Here is a 17868-nt window from a genome sequence, read left to right as displayed (position 1 = left end):
AGCTGGGGAACTGGGCTGACACCATTGGTTGGCTTCACCTCTGGTCGTTGGGTGCATAGGTCTACAGGTGTCTACAGGTGTAGGGTCCTTGCTGGTCCAGAGGCTGCAGAGTCCTTTCTTGAAACTTTGCTGCAGAGCAGTTCCGCTGCTCACAAGAGTCTGAGTTTTTGTAGAAGACAGGCAGTCCTCCTGGGTTTCTTGTAGGCTCAGCAGCAGGACAAGTCGTCTTTTCATCAGAGTCCGTCAAGGTCAGCAGGCAGGCCAGAGGAGCTCGTTCCAAGTCAGCTGCTTCTTTTTTTCCTCTTCTGCGGGTGTGACTCTTCTTTGTCCTTGGCTTCGTAGGAAGTCAAGATCTGAATTCTAGGGTTCACGGGATCCCACCTAAATACTCTAGTTAGGTGCATTACAGGGAGTGCTGGGTGGTAGCCAATGGGCTGCCTACCTTTAGGGTGACTACACACTTTCTATCACCACTTCTGCTGGGAAAAGGGCATAATCCTAACCGTAGAGGCCTAATTCCTTCCATTCAAGATGGAGGAAAAGGTAGGGTTAACTTCAGCTCATCCACTTTAAGGGTGCGACTGGCATGAAGTCGGCACTCCTTCTTATCTGCCTAATTTTCCAGCCTGTGCTGCTGCCAAAAGTGGAGTCAGGACAGAGGCATCGGTCATCTCCACCATCTGGATAGCCCTGGGTCACATTACAAAGGCGACTTGGCCTTTGAAGCTCCCCCCCCCCTTAGAATGTCCATCCTGACTGGGTGAGGTAATAACACCCCAACCAGTTTTTGACTCTGGCACTCAAAAGTGCTGGCTCTCACCTTGGGGGGCCAGAAACGTGTATATGGTGGCTGAACTGGTAAGTATCAGTCAGTCAATCAACTAGTAGCTGGTAGGTTTTCAGGGGGCACCTCTAAGGTGCCCTCTGGGTGCAATTATTAATCAACCCCGTCACTGGCATCAGTGAGGGTTTAATAATCTGAGATGTTTGATTCCAAACACCTCTATATTCGGAGACGCCATCATACAGCTGGGGAACTAGTGACTAGTGTCTGGTACCTGTATCGCTTTCCTGGTCACTTACTATATCTGAGAATTGACAGACAGAGCAGTTACATGTAATATAATGCACCCTGCTTTAGGACTGTAAGGCTGCTAGTAGGGTGACTTACATATAATGCATGCAGTGTTTAGGGGACATGGCACGCAGGCTGTGTGCCATGTTGTGTTTTTAATTTTGGGAGCACCTTGTCACGCAGCCTGCAATGGCAGTCTGCATAAGGTTGGTGTTGAGTCCCTCAGAGTGGCATAAGTTGTGCTGCAGTTCTGAGGGGCCCTCTTCTGTACCCACACCCTAGGTACCAGGAGTACAATTTACTAGCGACTTACAGGGGGCTGAAGGGCCTGGTCACTTGGAGATCAAGAGACTAGGGGGGTGATTCCAAGCTTGGCGGGCGGCGCGAGCCGGCCGCCAAGCGGGAACCGCCAGAAGACCGTACCGCGGTCAAAAGACCGCGGCGGTCATTCTGGGTTTCCCACTGGGCTGGCGGGCGACCGCCAAAAGGCCGCCCGCCAGCCCAGCGGGAAACACCCTTCCACGAGGAAGCCGGCTCCGAATGGGTGCGACGGGTCCAGTAGCACCCGTCGTGAATTTCAGTGTCTGCTAAGCAGACACTGAAATTCTAAGTGGGGCCCTCTTACGGGGGCCCCTGCAGTGCCCATGCAATTGGCATGGGCACTGCAGGGGCCCCCAGGGGCCCCACGACACCCCATACCGCCATCCTGTTCCTGGCGGCCGAAACCGCGCCCAAACCGGCGGTATGGGGGTCGGAATCCCCATGGCGGCGCAGCAAGCTGCGCCGCCATGGAGGATTCCCCTGGGCAGCGGAAAGACGGCGGTACACCGCCGACTTTCCGTTTCTGGCCGCGGCTGTACCGCCGCGGTCAGAATGCCCAAAGGAGCAGCACCAGCCTGTTGGCGGTGCTCCCGCGGACAACGACCCTGGCGGTTTTTACCGCCAGGGTCGTAATCAGGCCCTAGGTGTCTTGTTTTAGAGAAGCAACACTGGCACTGGGGACCTTGTTAGCAGGAACCCAGTGCACTTCAGTCAAAGTTGCATTTAAAAAACATCTGCAAACGGAACCCAGCTCCCTACAGCTCGTATTTTGAATTTCACAACAGTTGTTTTTAGCACTTTTTTTGTGCGTGCAGATTTTGTAGTTTCTGAAAGCAGCATGGCTCCCATAGAGTTTATGTTTTTGGATGCTATCTTTGCAATAGAAAGTGCGAAAATTCAACGTTCTCTGGAGCAACCTGGATGTGAGCTGTGAGGAAGTCAAGATGCCACTGAATATCTAATATTCATAATGTATTCTGTAGCATTATTCATACCATCCATTTAAAGTTTTCACAATCCCAAACCTAAAGTGGATCCTTTGTTGCTCATGATTAATTTTGTCTCTGATATTCACTTGGAGCTTGGTGTCAGAATGAGGTAACTCTAGAGGATTTGGCTACTGTTACTAGGGGAGCATGGACCAATGCTATGCATCCACTCATGTTTTATCTCCCCCACAGAGATCAAGAATATGTAACTGACCAACTATGACAGACCCCATCTCCTACCCGTTTTCCATGCAATTTCTGACTGCCTGTGGCATCTTCAACACTGAGTGGGCTGAAATGGAGGAAGAAAAAACTGATTCCTTCTGCTAAGGTGGCTTCGTAACCTTAAAGGCATGAGGAGCCAACAAACAATACCTTGCCAGGGCACTCTCAGGCAGACTGGGAGCCTCTGCCTGGTCTCTCCAATCCAGCACGCAGTGCTGGGTTGGAGAGACCCTACTGCGCATGTATGTTTGGCCGGCTCAAGATGGCCGGCCAAACATACTTGCGCATTGAGGGGGAGTGCATGTCCTCGTCACGCCTGTGGTCCCACCTACTTTTATAGTAAAAACATAATAAACAGAGTTTATTATGTTTTTACTATAAAAGTTTTGCAGATCCTGCGGCTGGCGGGGGGGCAACGCTCCTCCACCCTAGCGGAGGAGCCACCTCTGATGAAGGTGTCCCTTCTTGCACATAAACAATCATTCCTGCAACTCAGGCACACTTGAACCATGGTGTAAGGGTGCCTACATTGGCACTGGGCAGCAGGTTGTGCTCCAGCGCAGACGTAAGTACAGGGTTGCATTGTTTTTCTGTAAATACGATGCATCTCTTCACTTTCAAAATGATGCAGTCCAGTAAGCTGACTTGCAGCCCCCACCTAAGAAACTTCCTTGTAAATGAGGCCCTAAATGTTGCCGACTTTCCTTCTACAGATGTGACAGTTGTTTTCTCTGTGTTTGGTGTAGATTTCTATTATCAGGCCAAAGTTATTAGTTAAACAAAATATACTTTTCCTTTTGAGTAGCTGATGTATTCATATCAACTGATGAGACCTGTTAGTTAAGCTTCTGACTTTGGGATGTGGAAACGTGATATGGCAAAAACTTGTGTAAGAATGAGAAATTAGCACAGCAGCCCTCTCAATGCAAATATGCTGAAAATGTGCATGTAAAAACCCCACCTAGCGTGCACAATCTCAAATCTTCTCCCACATCCCTTTGATGTACATGCTCTGATGCTTCCACCTACATTTGCTAACACAGACATACACATATGGAATATCTTTCACCTACAGTAATAATTAAGGGTGCAGGAAAACACTGACCCTAATTAAATAACTTACATCATCCACAACGATAATGGTACACCAGAACTACTATCTGTTGATTCTGCAATTCCACATTCATGAAGAAAAGACTCCTGGGGTAATTACTGATGGACGAGAAAACTTACAGCATGTGAAACATGCAAAGAGCACAAATACAGCCAGAGTAAAATGTGCATCTTACTGCTAAAAATGCAGTGGTACAAAAAAACTTTTATTTCAGGGAAAAGGGTATTGCATGAGTGTTTAGTGACTAACCATAACCAAACCTTCTAGCTGATAATGAAATGTATTAATTTTTAAAACTACTTCTGAACTAGTGATATTTTCGGCCCAAAAGTCCATGATCCAGCTGTACGAAACATTTTTGCGTTTGCAAACAGCCCAATTCGCGGAACTGGGCCATTTGTAAATGCAAAAATGCCTTTTCCTATATATAAAGGCCAAATTGCTATTTGGTAACCTGTTACCAAATCGCAATTTGGGTTTGCAAATCATTAATTGGATGGGGCATGTATGGTGTATAGCTTCGAAAAACAAGTTTGCATTAGTATGTGTGAATGTTGTACGACCAAAAGGTGGTCGCAAAACATTTGCATTTTACCACCAACTTGAAGTTGGTGACAACCCATTCGCAAATGGGAAGGGGTCCCCAAGAGTCCACTTCCCTTTTGAGATTGGTTGAAAAATATTTATAGGAGCACTCACTAATCTCAAAAAATAAAAGAAAATAAAAATTTTCTTCAAACACATTCTGTTTTACTTCAAGGAAAACAGGCTGCATTTGAAAAATAAGATTGCTTTATTTAAGGGCAATACCAGACATGGTGGTCTGCTGACCCCAGTAGGCCACCATTCCTGTGATTTTTGCGATTCCCAATTGGTCTCAAACTGAGAGCCACCTTTTTAAAATTCACGAGGTAGGTCTATTTGCAAGCCTCTAGGGATCGCAAAAAGTCTAAAACACTCATTAGTACATTAGTGTTTGCGATTGCCAAATAGTGAATCACACAAATTTGCTACTTGGTAATCGCAAAAACTAAAGTTAGTACATCAGGCCTCACATTTTTTGGCTAGGACAAACTCATGAATTGGAGATTCACACCAAGAGCTTGTATCCCTGGATCAACATTTTGCATTGTAACTTCCCACCACGAAAAATATTCTAAACAGATTTAATTTCTCTTCTCTTTGCACAGCATTGTCAACCCCAATTCAGACCTACACCTGCCCGCTTTTCTGGACTGAATATGAGGAGTACTGCTACAGGTTCTTCCCTATGAATAAAACATGGGCAGAGGCCGACTTGTACTGTGCGGAATTCTCCATTGGAATCAAATCTGCAAAACTGGCCTCCATACACAGGTACGTGTCAGCATTGTTGAAGTGTTTGCTCATTGACATCTACTTGAGGGATATGTTGCCTCAGGGAAAATATCCCTAGGTCCTCACTCATATTAATGGAAAACAAGTGACTTCTAGTTTTGTCAAATTCACTATTAATTCCATGGGTTAGAAGGTCTTACTTTACACAGCACGTTCCCATGCATGTATAAATGTGACAGTACTAATCAACATCAACCACCCTGGTTACCAGGGAAAAAGAAAATAAATAGCTGTGGTCTTGTTAATTCAATTTTTCATTTTTAAAGTGGTTAGTAGTCAAATAAATTTCCGTTTAAACAAATCAAGGCCTGAATAGTGTGTCACCCAGTGAGGCTGTGAGTGATGTGCCGAAGAACAAAACCATATGCAAAAGATATTTCACTGACAACCACAGAATAGTAGCTTATGGTGCTAAGGATTTATGTATTGGATCATGTATCATTGTGTGTTCCGTCTTTTGGAAAACCTTCAGGTAATGTCACTATAATAGTTTCTACTGTTACAAGACAAGTTCAATTGATGGCACAACTGATGTTCCAAAAAATATTTGATACAACTGCTGTTGGATCTTCATATATTTGTAAATAATTTATCTTAGGAGCTCTTTTTATTAAAACGTGTGCGACTAAAATAGGGTGAGCGTGAGTGTGTTGCTGTGTTTCTGTTTTCTAGTTGCCCTAGAAGCACTTGATGTAGTCCTGAAGAAGCCCCCACATACATTTCTCGGTCCCACTAGTGGTCGAAATGATCTGTCTAGAGGAGTGGTTCCCAAACTTTTTCGACCAGCGGCTCCCTTCACCTACATTGGCCATTGCCCGCGGCTCCCCATTATGTAACTTTTTTTTTCGGGTGGGCGATGTAAGCCCAGCCTCAGGAGTACTTCAAATTTTCTCCCTGCAAATAATTGGGATTTAGGCGATGAAGGTATTATCATATGGGTAACAAAATAAAAATACAAGTTGTTTACTTTTTTTTTTATTCAGTTAAGTCAGAAACAATACAATATCAAGAGCCAAAAATGTTTCCACGAATTAGCAACCTTTTTTGAACACATGTAAGATTAACCACACAACAAAGTTCTGTAGTAAATGTTTTTTAATTAACAAGAAAAACCAGGGAGTCTGAATGTAAACAAAATAGAAAGGCCTATGTTTGGAAAATCCTAGTGAGATGGATGTGCTTGTTTTTCTTTACAAAGCTCCTCAAATCTTGGTGTTATTTTTGAGATCGCAACACGCATTTCTTTTTCAAGGTGAATTGTTGCCCTATATTTTGACTTTATCACTGCAACTGCTGAGAAACCAGCTTCACAAAGGTAGGAAGTAGCAAACAGGATCAAAACACGCAGGGCAATCTTGCTAATCACTGGGTATTCATCTTGAGTTTGGCACCAAAACTCAAGCAGTGACAGAGACTGGAATTGTACTTTCAATGTTGAGTCACTTGAAATGTCAATGAGCTGTTCTGCTTCCTCGTTATTGAAATGCTGAGGTATCTCAGTATTGAAGGGGTCTCTCACCCATTTTATTGGCTCCACTTCATCCTCTGGGAAATATTTCTGAAGGTAAAAATGCAGTTGTGACAAATACAGAAAAAAAACTGTCCTCAGTTCCTCCATTAATGCCATCTCATTGTCTTGCAGAAACTTGTCCAATGAAGGAAAACATTTATAGTCACCTTTGCTTACACTGCCTTTCCAAAGGATGACTTTTTTCTTAAACCCTGAAACTTTGTCTGAGAGCTGCAAGATGTTAGTGTTATTACCTTGCAAGGACCTGTTCAGTGTGTTCAGTTTTTCAAAAACATCCGAAAGAAAAGCCATTTATATTAGAAAGTCTGCATCAATAAATTTGTCAGCAAAACAATGTTCATCATCGTGTAGATATGAGTATATTTCATTCCTAAGCTCATACACACTAAGCAGGGAGTTACCGAGAGACAGCCATCAAGAACTGCTGTAGAACAAGAGGCATGAGTGTTCGGCACCCATGTCTTCACACAGCTTAGCAAAAAATCTTGCTTTCATTGGTCTTGTTTTAATAACATTTATCACTTTGGTGACTATTTTCAGAATATTATGCAGTTCTTCACTAAGGTTTCCTGCTGCTAGTGCTTTTCTGTGTATTATACAGTGTGTCCAAATAGCATTAGGTGCTTTAGACCGTATGCGAGCTTGAAGTCCTTAATAGCATCCAGCCATTGAACGACCCCCGTCTGTACAAACTCCAACACATCTCTCCCAGCCAATCTGATTCTGTACCATAAAATCATCCACAACCGCAAACAAATCTTGACCGGTAGTTCCACCTTTCATTTCCTTACAGAACAACAAATCCTCAACTATTTTTTTTTCATTAACAAACCTGACATAGCAAATAAGATGGGTGTCTTTTTGGTTGTCTGTTGCCTCGTCCAATTGGAGTGCAAAGTCTTTGCCTTTTAAGTTACAGATGAGCTGATCGTTAATATCGTCAGCCATATCGTTTATCCTCCGGCTGATAGTATTATTAGAAAGAGGCACTTTGAGCAGCTGTTTACCAGCATCTTCGCCAAGCATGATGGTTACCATATCAACAGCAGCAGGCAAAATCAGCTCTTCTGCAATTTTGTGTGGATTTTTACACTGTGCAACATGATAGGCCACTTTATAAGAAGACAAGAGGGCGTTACTGTTAACTTTGGCTTGTTTTGAAAAAGTGATCTATTGTAACTTGGCTTCTGTTAGTTTTCTTTGGAAAAATTCCCTTGGCTTTCCAACCACATTTGGGTGAAGACTTTCAAGATGACGCTTTAGTTTACTTGGAAGCCTGGATTCTAAAGCCAAAACTTTTAAACAGATTACACATTGAGGACGCTCCTCATTATTAACCTGTACACATGTGAAACCATAATCTAGATACCTGTCATCATACTTTCTGTACTTGTTTTTTCGCTTCCCATCCTCTTTTTTCTCTGAAGAACCTGAGACTTCACTTTGCTCAGACGAACTTGAACTCGGTATTAAAAATCTCTTCATTGTCAATCATAAAGATGCCAATCAGTTCACACGTAGAAGAGAAGAGAAGAAAGGGAAAGACTGAGGAAGAGAAAAACGAAATAGTGTCACAATGGTAGAAAACAGAAAGCTGCAAGAGTGAGCTGAAGGGGAAGGAAGTGGTTTTAAAATCATTGAAGAGGCCTGAGATGGATTTAGTATTACACTGCCTCAGTATTCCATTTTCCCACATTTAATTTCAGCAGCCCATGTTTAAGAGGAGGACTTTGGGCACTGGCACATTTTTATTTACAAATTAAGCAATGTCGTTCACACTCCCACTCTGCAGTTTCTTGAGAAAAGGGGTGGTTTCTGCAGGGTGCAATTCTTAGCATCAAGATAGGGGCAATATGTGAAGGCATTAACAACTATGGTGCAAGGCAAAGTTGTTACCCCCTTAACAACAAATAGAAGACTCTCGATGGGCTAAAGGTGGGACAAGCATTTAACTCTGCAATGTCATTCGGGTCACATGGTGTCAATCTCCAACTGTAACTTTGGTGAATCGTAATCCATGCCTGACTATGTCAAACCATACCACCATGTGGTTTAATTTTTAGCAAGAAACTGTCAGGAAGGCTCACTAGTTTCCCATCTGATCTAACTACTCTGTAAGTACCTGTACTCGAGTTGAGGCATTCAAATGAGAGACATGTAAATATTACATCTAACCAAGTCATTTAAAGTTTCTTAAAATATCACATGTCCACTTCTTTGTCAAATAATATTCACTTTCCATATCTCTCAAATTATGACTGCAGTATACATTCAACCAGGAATAAAAGTAAACTACATACCCCCTAACTATCCTCCACCAACGCCATTACAGATCTTCATTTCTAAGTTCACATGGCACTCAATATATATTTGGCTTTATAGCTTTTTTAGCCAATGTGCTTGAAAACGTTTTTATTTTTTTTAAATTGCCAATATATTCTACTTTATTAAAACGTTCTTTAGGAACTACTCCTTGAACATCCCTGGGGAGAGCAGCTGCAGTAGGAAATTGGCAAGTTCTCAGGACCCCATTCCAGTCCATCATTATTTTGCACACTGTGCCACTTCAGTTTAGTCCCAGCCATATGCAAATCAGTCTTGACCCTGCTCCAATGTGAAGAGTGTGAACAGTGCAGCCCAAACTGCCTGACCAGTTCTTCCCTTAACCAGAGCACAACACAACTCATGACTGGTTTTGCCCTTATTAGGGATCATTAGCCAAATATTTCTTGGCTCCAGTGCCACAATGTGCCACAATGTGCCACAATGTGCCAGGGGCCCACACCTGGGCCTACCCGCACACTGAAGTATACCAAAAAAAAATGCTTGATTTAATCTCAACCACTAGCAATTTCTCAGGACCCCATCCCTCCAGTCCATCTTTATTTTGCACACTCTGCCACCTCTATTTGTATTCAGCCATTAGCGAATCAGTCTTGACCCTGCTCCAATGGGCATAGTCCAGCCCGACTTTAACGTATAGCCATGTTGGTTCTTATGTGTTCGGCGAACTTTAGCCCTCTGATCGGGCTGTATTTTGATTCTGTAATGAAACAGGAAAACCCTAATACCACAGATTAATTTTCTCTGATATGGTATTACCACCTTCGTAGTTACATGGATTGGAGGAAACTGCAGATGGAGCGCATGTTTCCACTCGTTTTCGGACAAAACTCAACTATTGCCTTTTCTCCACACACAAATTTCCCCAGGTGTTACCTGGGGAAATTTGTATGGGAAATCTCCTAAGAAGTGTATAATGATGAGCACGAGCACCTTTGTAATGTGTGGCCTAACTAATCTTGTGTTTTGGAAAGAAGAAATTCTGTCATTTGAAAGCGTTTGTTTTCCGGGAGAATTAACAGTTATGTTAGTCTGCGAGTTTCATTTATGCATCGTAATCGTTCCCCCCTATTCTGTGTGAAGATAATGCACACTTACCCTTTGAACCTAGCAGAACATTTGCATATGTGCACGCAGTTATATTCTCCAAGGTCTACAGTCTTCAATGTAGATTCCAAATTCTAAAAATTATAATAATTACCTGACAATGAGCTGAAATTCGACTTGGAACGCTGAGGATCACAGGGGTAGAAATAACACTCTTGGAGTCTCTTTCTGAATTGTCGCGCGCCTGTAAATGCCGAAGAACGTAATCACGCTGGGTGAAACCATAATGCAAGACGTTGACAGGTGGGGCTCATGTAATCCCCCCGACATGAAATGCTAATGTCTACTGCTCGACTGGAAAATAATTACCTCCCTGCGTAAGTTAAGCTGGTATAAACCGCGTGCATAAATCGTTTCTGAAGTGTGGCATTTCATGTTTTAAAAAATGCGCACGGCGCCCCTGGCAACTTGTCACGGCGCACCGGGGTGCCGCGGCGCACAGTTTGGGAACCACTGCCCTATGGTCACAACAATGGATATAACTCTACAAAGGTAGCCTGTTACATATTGTTGATCCTGAGACAAGGTTTGGAGCTCATCCAATGAGAAAAAGCTAGTTGACACCCATCAAACTTTGCTGCAACTTTGTCCCTTGCTCTGCAGTCATGCAGTTTGTATGGGAAGAGACAATCAATGGGCCCAAGCATTTCTAACTAGGCTGCTGAGGTATTTCTTTAGCTTCCTGTAATTTATTCTAATAGGATCATCCTTTGGTTATACAGGGAGTACAGAGAACTCCTTTTGAGCCTTTTCAGTCAGTTGACTTGATGTTTCTCTCATCCAGCGTGGTCTTTTTATTGGTCATTTGTTCATACTGTCAGGAGGAAAAATATGTCAAAGTCGGGGCCTTGCTTTGTGATAAGCATGTTCTACCTTCTTCCCAGACAAGATTGTTCATTGCCCTTTTTGTTTTTTTCTTCCAAAGATATATTCTGTTTTCCACTCTTCCGATGGTCTAGTAATTCCAGTCTTTTTTCCTTCTCTTTCTATGGATAATGAAGGAAGACTGGGTACATTCAATACCTATAGGGCCTATTTAATCTGTTTAGCTACACCATCTTCTTTTCCAAAGGTTAGCTCTCTATTCAGTAAGGTTGGGCTTGCATGTCAGGGAATGGTTCCAAATTTGGCAGCTCTCAGTAGGTGGATTTATTCAATAGTTTAGGACTCTGTGTGAGTTGTGTTACCTTGTCCGATTTGTGGTCACTCAATAAGAGAACTCTTAACTTTATGGGCATCTTTCAAACTTATCTCTTTCAATGCAGCTACTTGGTCAGCTCTACTTACCTTCATGTCACATTATCAATTACCATTGGGTATTGGATTTTTCCGTGAAATTTGGTTCTTATGATTTGAATACCATCCATCCATGAGATGTTTTATTATATTTTTGGTTTATTTTCTGCTCATTGAAAAACACATTGGTTGGTGCAAACCAATGTACTTTCGCCCTAATTATAATTGGGCCCAAAAGTCACATGTGACGATTGGATAGTTTCTCACATTGTAAGGACTGGGACAAGGAAGATGGACAAGGAGGTAATGGTCTTGTAACTTAATGCTAATCTTCATTATTCCACTTTCTGGTTTTCCTGGTCACAGTTCTTCCTTCCCAATCCTTTCCCAGGTTTTGGTGTCTTCAGAGCCTTTCAGAAGATTGGCATTTTAAGGAAGAGGATCTGCTTAGTGCCGGCCTTCAGACTCTGGGAAATGGGATATGACCTACTTTGGGCACCAGCATCAACTTATCTTGCCTGAATATTGGTTATTTGTTAGGATAGGTAAAAACTAGGGGAAGAAGCAAACCTAACATTTTAAGGACTGTGACAAGAAAAGCCAGGACTCAGTGTGAAGAAGCTTACTGTTAAATAACAGGCTCATTCGTTGCCATTATAGCATTCCCTGTCTTCAGTCCCCAGTGTGCCTTCCAGCTTAGATTAGTCTTAATTATGAACCTCAATATTTATTTCGACTTGAACAGCACATATAGAATCTCTCAGCTTCCGCTTAAAGGACAATTGTTTCATTCCAAAACTACTGTTTGTAATTTTTTTATCTTTATCACTAGGAAAACTCTCTTATTATAGGTGGAAAACACATTTAGCAGTTGCACCATCCTAATACGATGTCATCTAGTATGACAGAGGGACTGAATACGACTTTGGTGGTCTGACTTCCAGACCGCTGAGGCGGCGGTCCGAGACAGCCCCAGCTGTCCCACCCCCACCATATTACGATGTTCCCGACGGGCCAGTAGGCTGTGCTGAGGCAGAGTACCAATGGAGTAGAGGGGCACTGGAGAAAACAAAGGTAAGTACAACGTGTGCACATCAGGAAACACATCTATATGTTGTGTAAGTGTAGTAAAGTTTACGTAGAAATGTTTAATGTAAGTGTTGCTGTATGTTCAAATTCATGGACTATTTGCATGCCTAACATAGGAGAAGTGCGGTGTCACCTACCTTCGCTTCTGGGGACAACAGGGGTGCAGAGCGTCGTGGCCAGGTGGCAGCAGCACAGGAGAGACCTGGACACAAACATGCTGCAGTGGAACCCTGAGAAAAGGTGACTTTTCACCCCTTTCCCCCATTTCTGCTGACCTTTACATGGCAGTCCCCCTGCCTGGGAAAGCTCTGCTGAAAGGCAAGTCGTGATTTGGACAGCGGTGACCGCAGTGGTACAGCCTCCTGTAGCTGCTGCAAGTTGACTGCTGTGGTGGTGGTAGCAGGAGTCTTGGCGGTGGTGGCAGTCCAGCGGCGGTCTTGGAGCAGGCTTTTTTGACAGCATCATAATCTGGCGGTCAGACCAATTAGCTGGCAGCGGTCTGACTGCCGCTGCTGGCATGGTGGTCCCATGAGTGCCAAAGTTGTAATCAGGCCACAACTCTTAAGGACAGAGTAATATTGTAAAGTCTCTATCCAAACTCCAAGGAGGAAATGCAGGGGTTCCTGACTAAACCTCCGAAAAATCTGATACATATAAGGCTCATGATAGGGGTGCCAGCCACAGCCTTGCTTCAGGCCTCTAGCAATATATATTTCATCAGTAGTACCTGTACAAAGTTGAACATTTCCCATCTAAATGCATGTAAGACTTCCACTAAACTGAGCAGAGAATGTGAAATTCCAATCATTGACAAGTTGCTCATAAGCACCCTGGTTTCACCATGCTGAATGTCTCAAAGAAATCAATGAAACAGGGATAAAAAATTAGCATTAACTGTCAAGAATATGTAATCAAAACACACTGGACACCTGATGGGTTACACAAAGATTTTTTAGAGCCTGCCTACTACAGCACGACTAGCTTTACTTTCTCTGTCTTTTCCTCAAAACGTTGGAAAATAAGTCCTGCAAAGAATGTGATAGCTATATTTAAAAGAGGGGTCTGTCTAGATTCTCCGACTGGATTAATCCTGTCCTTTTATTAAACATAGGTTTGATAAGGGAACCAAGCTGGGAGTGAGGAGTTTCCCTAGTGAGGTTGTGTGATGGAAAAGCCAGAGGTGCTGTGAAGTCCAAAAATATTTAACTTTCTTGATTACATAGCTAGGGATACCATCAGGTCCAGAGTACTTGACAATTTGTTAGCATATTTATCATGAATCATCTCAATTTTTTCTGATATTTTAGATAAAAAGGTTATCATTACATGCAGTCATTATTTTTGACATGGCAAACAGCTGAAGTGCAGTAGATCTTATGGGGAAAGTCACACTGCAATGGTTCAGAAATATTTAAATCAGTATAGTGCCAAAGATAGATACAGAGAGATCAACTGATGTACTCTTGATGCTATAATCGTCTTGATCCATCACATTTATTCTCCGGCTACCAACCTTTTCTTAGCAGGGCTTAACACTTATGGAAGGAATTTTTATAGCATTCCAATTTCCTGATGTAATTTAAACTTGAAAACTCCCTGCGTCCTTTACGACATTTCTTTCCTTCCAAGAGCTACCCTTAATTTTGGGTTGAGTAATATCTACCATTGCGATTGTTGCAATAATAATTTCAATGTATTTTTTTATAAATCTCAGTCGAATATTGATATCATATATGGTAAGAGAGACTGTTTCTCAAACTGCAGCATTGTCACCATCATACTTTTATTTTATGTAGTATGCTAAATGGCGCTGTGGGGAGGGATCAGTGATAATTTTTGCAGACAACTTTTATCATTTAAAAAACAGTTGGCAAATGATCACTGGTAGTCCATTGAATTACTTTAAAAGTGGCTCACCTCATAAATACTGAGTAATCAATGGCCAAGCAGACAATAGGGTCTCTCTTCTTCTTTTGGTAAACCTGCATCTCGCAGGTTTTTCATCAACAAAATAACCATTCAGCTAAGTGAAACTTACCTAAGTTAACTATTTTCTGGACAGCAACAGAACCAGATCACAGAGTTTGTATTGTGAAAAATTAAAATATTTTTTATGAACCAACTCGCCTTCAATATCAACACTCAGGCCCTCATTACAAGTGTGGCGGTCTCAAGACTGCCGCAGACAGGGCAGTCCGACTGCCCTATTATGACCATGGCAGATGGGCCACAGTCTGACCCCCAGCACCACGGGGTTGCTGCCTGCTGACAGCTTGGCGGTCTCTGCGGTCACAGCCCACCAGGGCAGCGCAGGGAATTACGAGTCCCCTTTCCTTCAGCCTTTGCATGGCGGTCCCACCGGCTGGTGGAAAGGAGGGCCCATGCACTGCCCCATGGACAGCAACGTAGCGCAGTGAAATGCGCTATTGGTGCTCTCGCACCTGACGCACCACAACATTGTTGCCAGTTCGATTACGAGCCAGCGTCAATGTTGTGCTGAGTTTTCCGCTGGGGCAGCAGGTGGAAATGCTGTTTTCACCTTCTTGCCCACTGGGCGGAGAACTCCTAATAAGGTGCTGGCGGTATGCTGGCAGTCTTGAAAAAAGACCACAAAGCCGTAATGAGGGCCTGAGTCAGTGGTTCCTCTGTTGAAATCTTCACCAAATAAGATTGCAATTTCTGGTAATATGTGTCTTATCAATACCATCTTCTAAGACTAGAACAAATGTATTAAAAATGAAGAACCCTTGCTTGGATTGAGGAAGGTGTGCATGGAAAAGAGATCCTTGATGAAGTTATCATTTGCGCTAAGAAAATGTACAGCTATGACCAAACGGCATTTTAGAGCTCTAGAAAAGCAGTTAACTTTATGGGGCATATTGATCATTCCTGCGAGCTCCCAACCCCCAAAGAAATAGCCCAGCAGGGCAGATTTAGCACTACAGAAAAAGTAAAACATTCACATACATAGAAGAGTCTCTAACAGCCAGGCTTCCTGGAGCAAATGTTGCAGCAAAAACATTGTGTGAAGGAAATATTCTGCCCTAAATATCGTTTAAAAATATTGTCCCCTTTGATTTGAATTTTTTATTCTAAACTAAAACAGGGAGATATTTTTGTAGATAATATTTAGAACACAGTATAATTTTGTCATTGATATTGTGAATATGATATTCTGGTAACATATCTCTGGAGCATTGATATTGGGCATGCATCAATCAGCAGCTTACCATGGCAAGGCTTAATCCATGAAAGTACCAGGAGAACCGCAGGGCAGTTTCAAACGTCCCGGTTTTACTGGAGCAACTCATAAGTCCTTCTTTATAAGCAAAGTACAAGTGGACTAATGGCTGAAATCGTTCTGAAGTTGAATTACTTATCTACCTCATTCAGGATTGAAAGTGGGCTGGAACCTTTGTCTTGAAGCCATTTCATGCACATATTTAGAGAGGTTACTGTCCGCTATGGCATTAGAGGCCCCAGGCAAAACATTATCTTCACCTAGTTCTTTGAGCATTTGTCCAGAAGGCAACTTTCGCTTAATAAGTAGGCCTATCAACGTCACAGAAAGAAATTAATAACACCCCTCATTTTACAATATAGACACATTTCATCATCAGATGGCTAACAACATCAGGTATTTGTACTGAAGAGCTATTATAAAAACAGTTTAGGGCCCCTATGGGGTATTTGGACGAAATATAAAGATTAAAATGTTGAATTCCACAAATATGAGAAAAAAATATTGTGATACAAAAATATCATGGTGTGGAAATATTGTTGGCAAGAATATTGTTTTTATATGGTAAGTAATACTGTTGTCAAGAATATCATTATTGTTAATATTGTTTTCAAAATTTTTATGTGTTTTAGTTCGTATATTAAATTTGTAATGTATGTATAATTCTTAATAATATTTGTGTATATAGTTTGTAATTTTAAGTGATTTATAATTTTGAAATCAATTGGTAATAGGAATTTATAGTGTCGTAGAAGGTTGCTAGGTTTGTAAGGGTATAAGGTGGGAAGTTCATTGAGTATAATTAATTGTCAGTTATTGAATTATTATCAATCATCTAATTGATAAATACTTATGTAAATTGGGTAATAATTACATTTTAAGTAATATGTTAGGTACAGGTGACTGGGTTTTTATTGGTATAGGGCAGGAAATTAAGTAATGATTCATTAACAATTAATTATTAATTTATTATGAATTCTTTAATCGATAGTTAATAATGTAAATTGTGTAATAACGATATTTTTAAGTTATATACTAGGTGTGGGGGGCTAGCTGTATAGGGGTTTAGAGTAGGAAGTTAATTAAGTAATAATTAAGAATTAACAAATGTATTAATTAGTTAATTGATTATTAATTATGTAAATTGTGTAATTATATATTTTAGTTATAGGTGTGAGCTGCTAGTTTGTAGGGAAGTATGGTGGGAAGTTAAGTAATTCATTAACAATTACATGTTAATTTATTGCTTAATATTTAATTGATTATAACTTATGTTAATTGTGTTATACTTATTTATTTTAGATATAGTTTAAGTGCGGGCTGCTAGGTTTGTGGGGGCATAGTGTGGGAAGTTAATTAGGTAATAAATAAATATCATTTTTTAACTGATAATTAAGTTGTTTAATTGTCATGCAGCGTTTCATCAGTTTTATTTTTATATGTATAATTTTTTGGTTAATTAATAATGTTCATATTTAGAGTTTGATATTTGTTGTAGAATAATAGAGTTAGTGAAATTTGTTATGTATTTGAAGTGAAGTATTTTCCCTGCTGTTGCACAGACTGAAATGGGAATAGAAAATGAATCCCTTCTAGAGTCCAATGCTTTCCAAAAATGCAGGTGGGAACTGCAGGTATATCATTTACAGAAATCCTGAGGTATTAACCTGTTCTGTGCCTTGGACGAGATGATCTCGTCCTAGGCTACAGTTCCCCTGTGCCTTGGACGAGATCATCTCGTCCATGGCACAGGGGAACTTGGGGGAGCGCTAGCACGCCCCCAGTGCACCCCCCTCCCCCCCCAAGCCGGGGATGGAAGGGGAAGACCTTCCCCTTCCACCCCCGACCCCCCCCCACCCCCTCCCTGTGATGTCAGCGCGCGAGCTGATTAGTCACAGGGGCCTCCCCCATCGTGCTGGAAGCAGAGCTTCCAGCGCAATTGAAAGAGAAATGCTCAGCATTTCTCTTTCAATCACGTGGGGGAGGCCCGGAGGGGCTTCAAAGGGAAGGAAATGTATTTCCTTCCCTTTGAAGTCTCTCCGAGGGTTTCAAAAGCCAGATTGCTTGCAATCCGGCTTTTGAAACCCCACTAGACACCAGGGATTTTTTTTTTTTTTACTGATACTGACAAAAGGGAGCGACCCCTTGGGCAAGGGTCGCTCCCAGGGGGGGCATGTTTTCGGTAAGGCCTTTTTTTTTTTTTTTTTTACTTTTTTTTTT

General features: G+C 41.9%; 1 protein-coding gene across 1 annotated transcript in view; it reads left to right on the top strand.

The window, feature by feature from the left end:
• The window catches only part of CLEC19A (C-type lectin domain containing 19A), a 155783-nt gene that overhangs the window by 80756 nt on the left and 57159 nt on the right, over positions 1-17868 (top strand). The window contains exon 2 of the mRNA XM_069210225.1: positions 4915-5080. Coding sequence (XP_069066326.1) covers positions 4915-5080 — 166 coding nt within the window. The remainder of the gene's footprint in view (positions 1-4914; positions 5081-17868) is intronic.

This window comes from Pleurodeles waltl, chromosome 10 (assembly GCF_031143425.1).
Source record: "Pleurodeles waltl isolate 20211129_DDA chromosome 10, aPleWal1.hap1.20221129, whole genome shotgun sequence".
NCBI classification, from domain to species: domain Eukaryota; kingdom Metazoa; phylum Chordata; class Amphibia; order Caudata; family Salamandridae; genus Pleurodeles; species Pleurodeles waltl.
The sequence above is the reverse complement of the archived record's forward strand: the minus strand, read 5'-3'. Positions and strand labels throughout refer to the sequence as shown.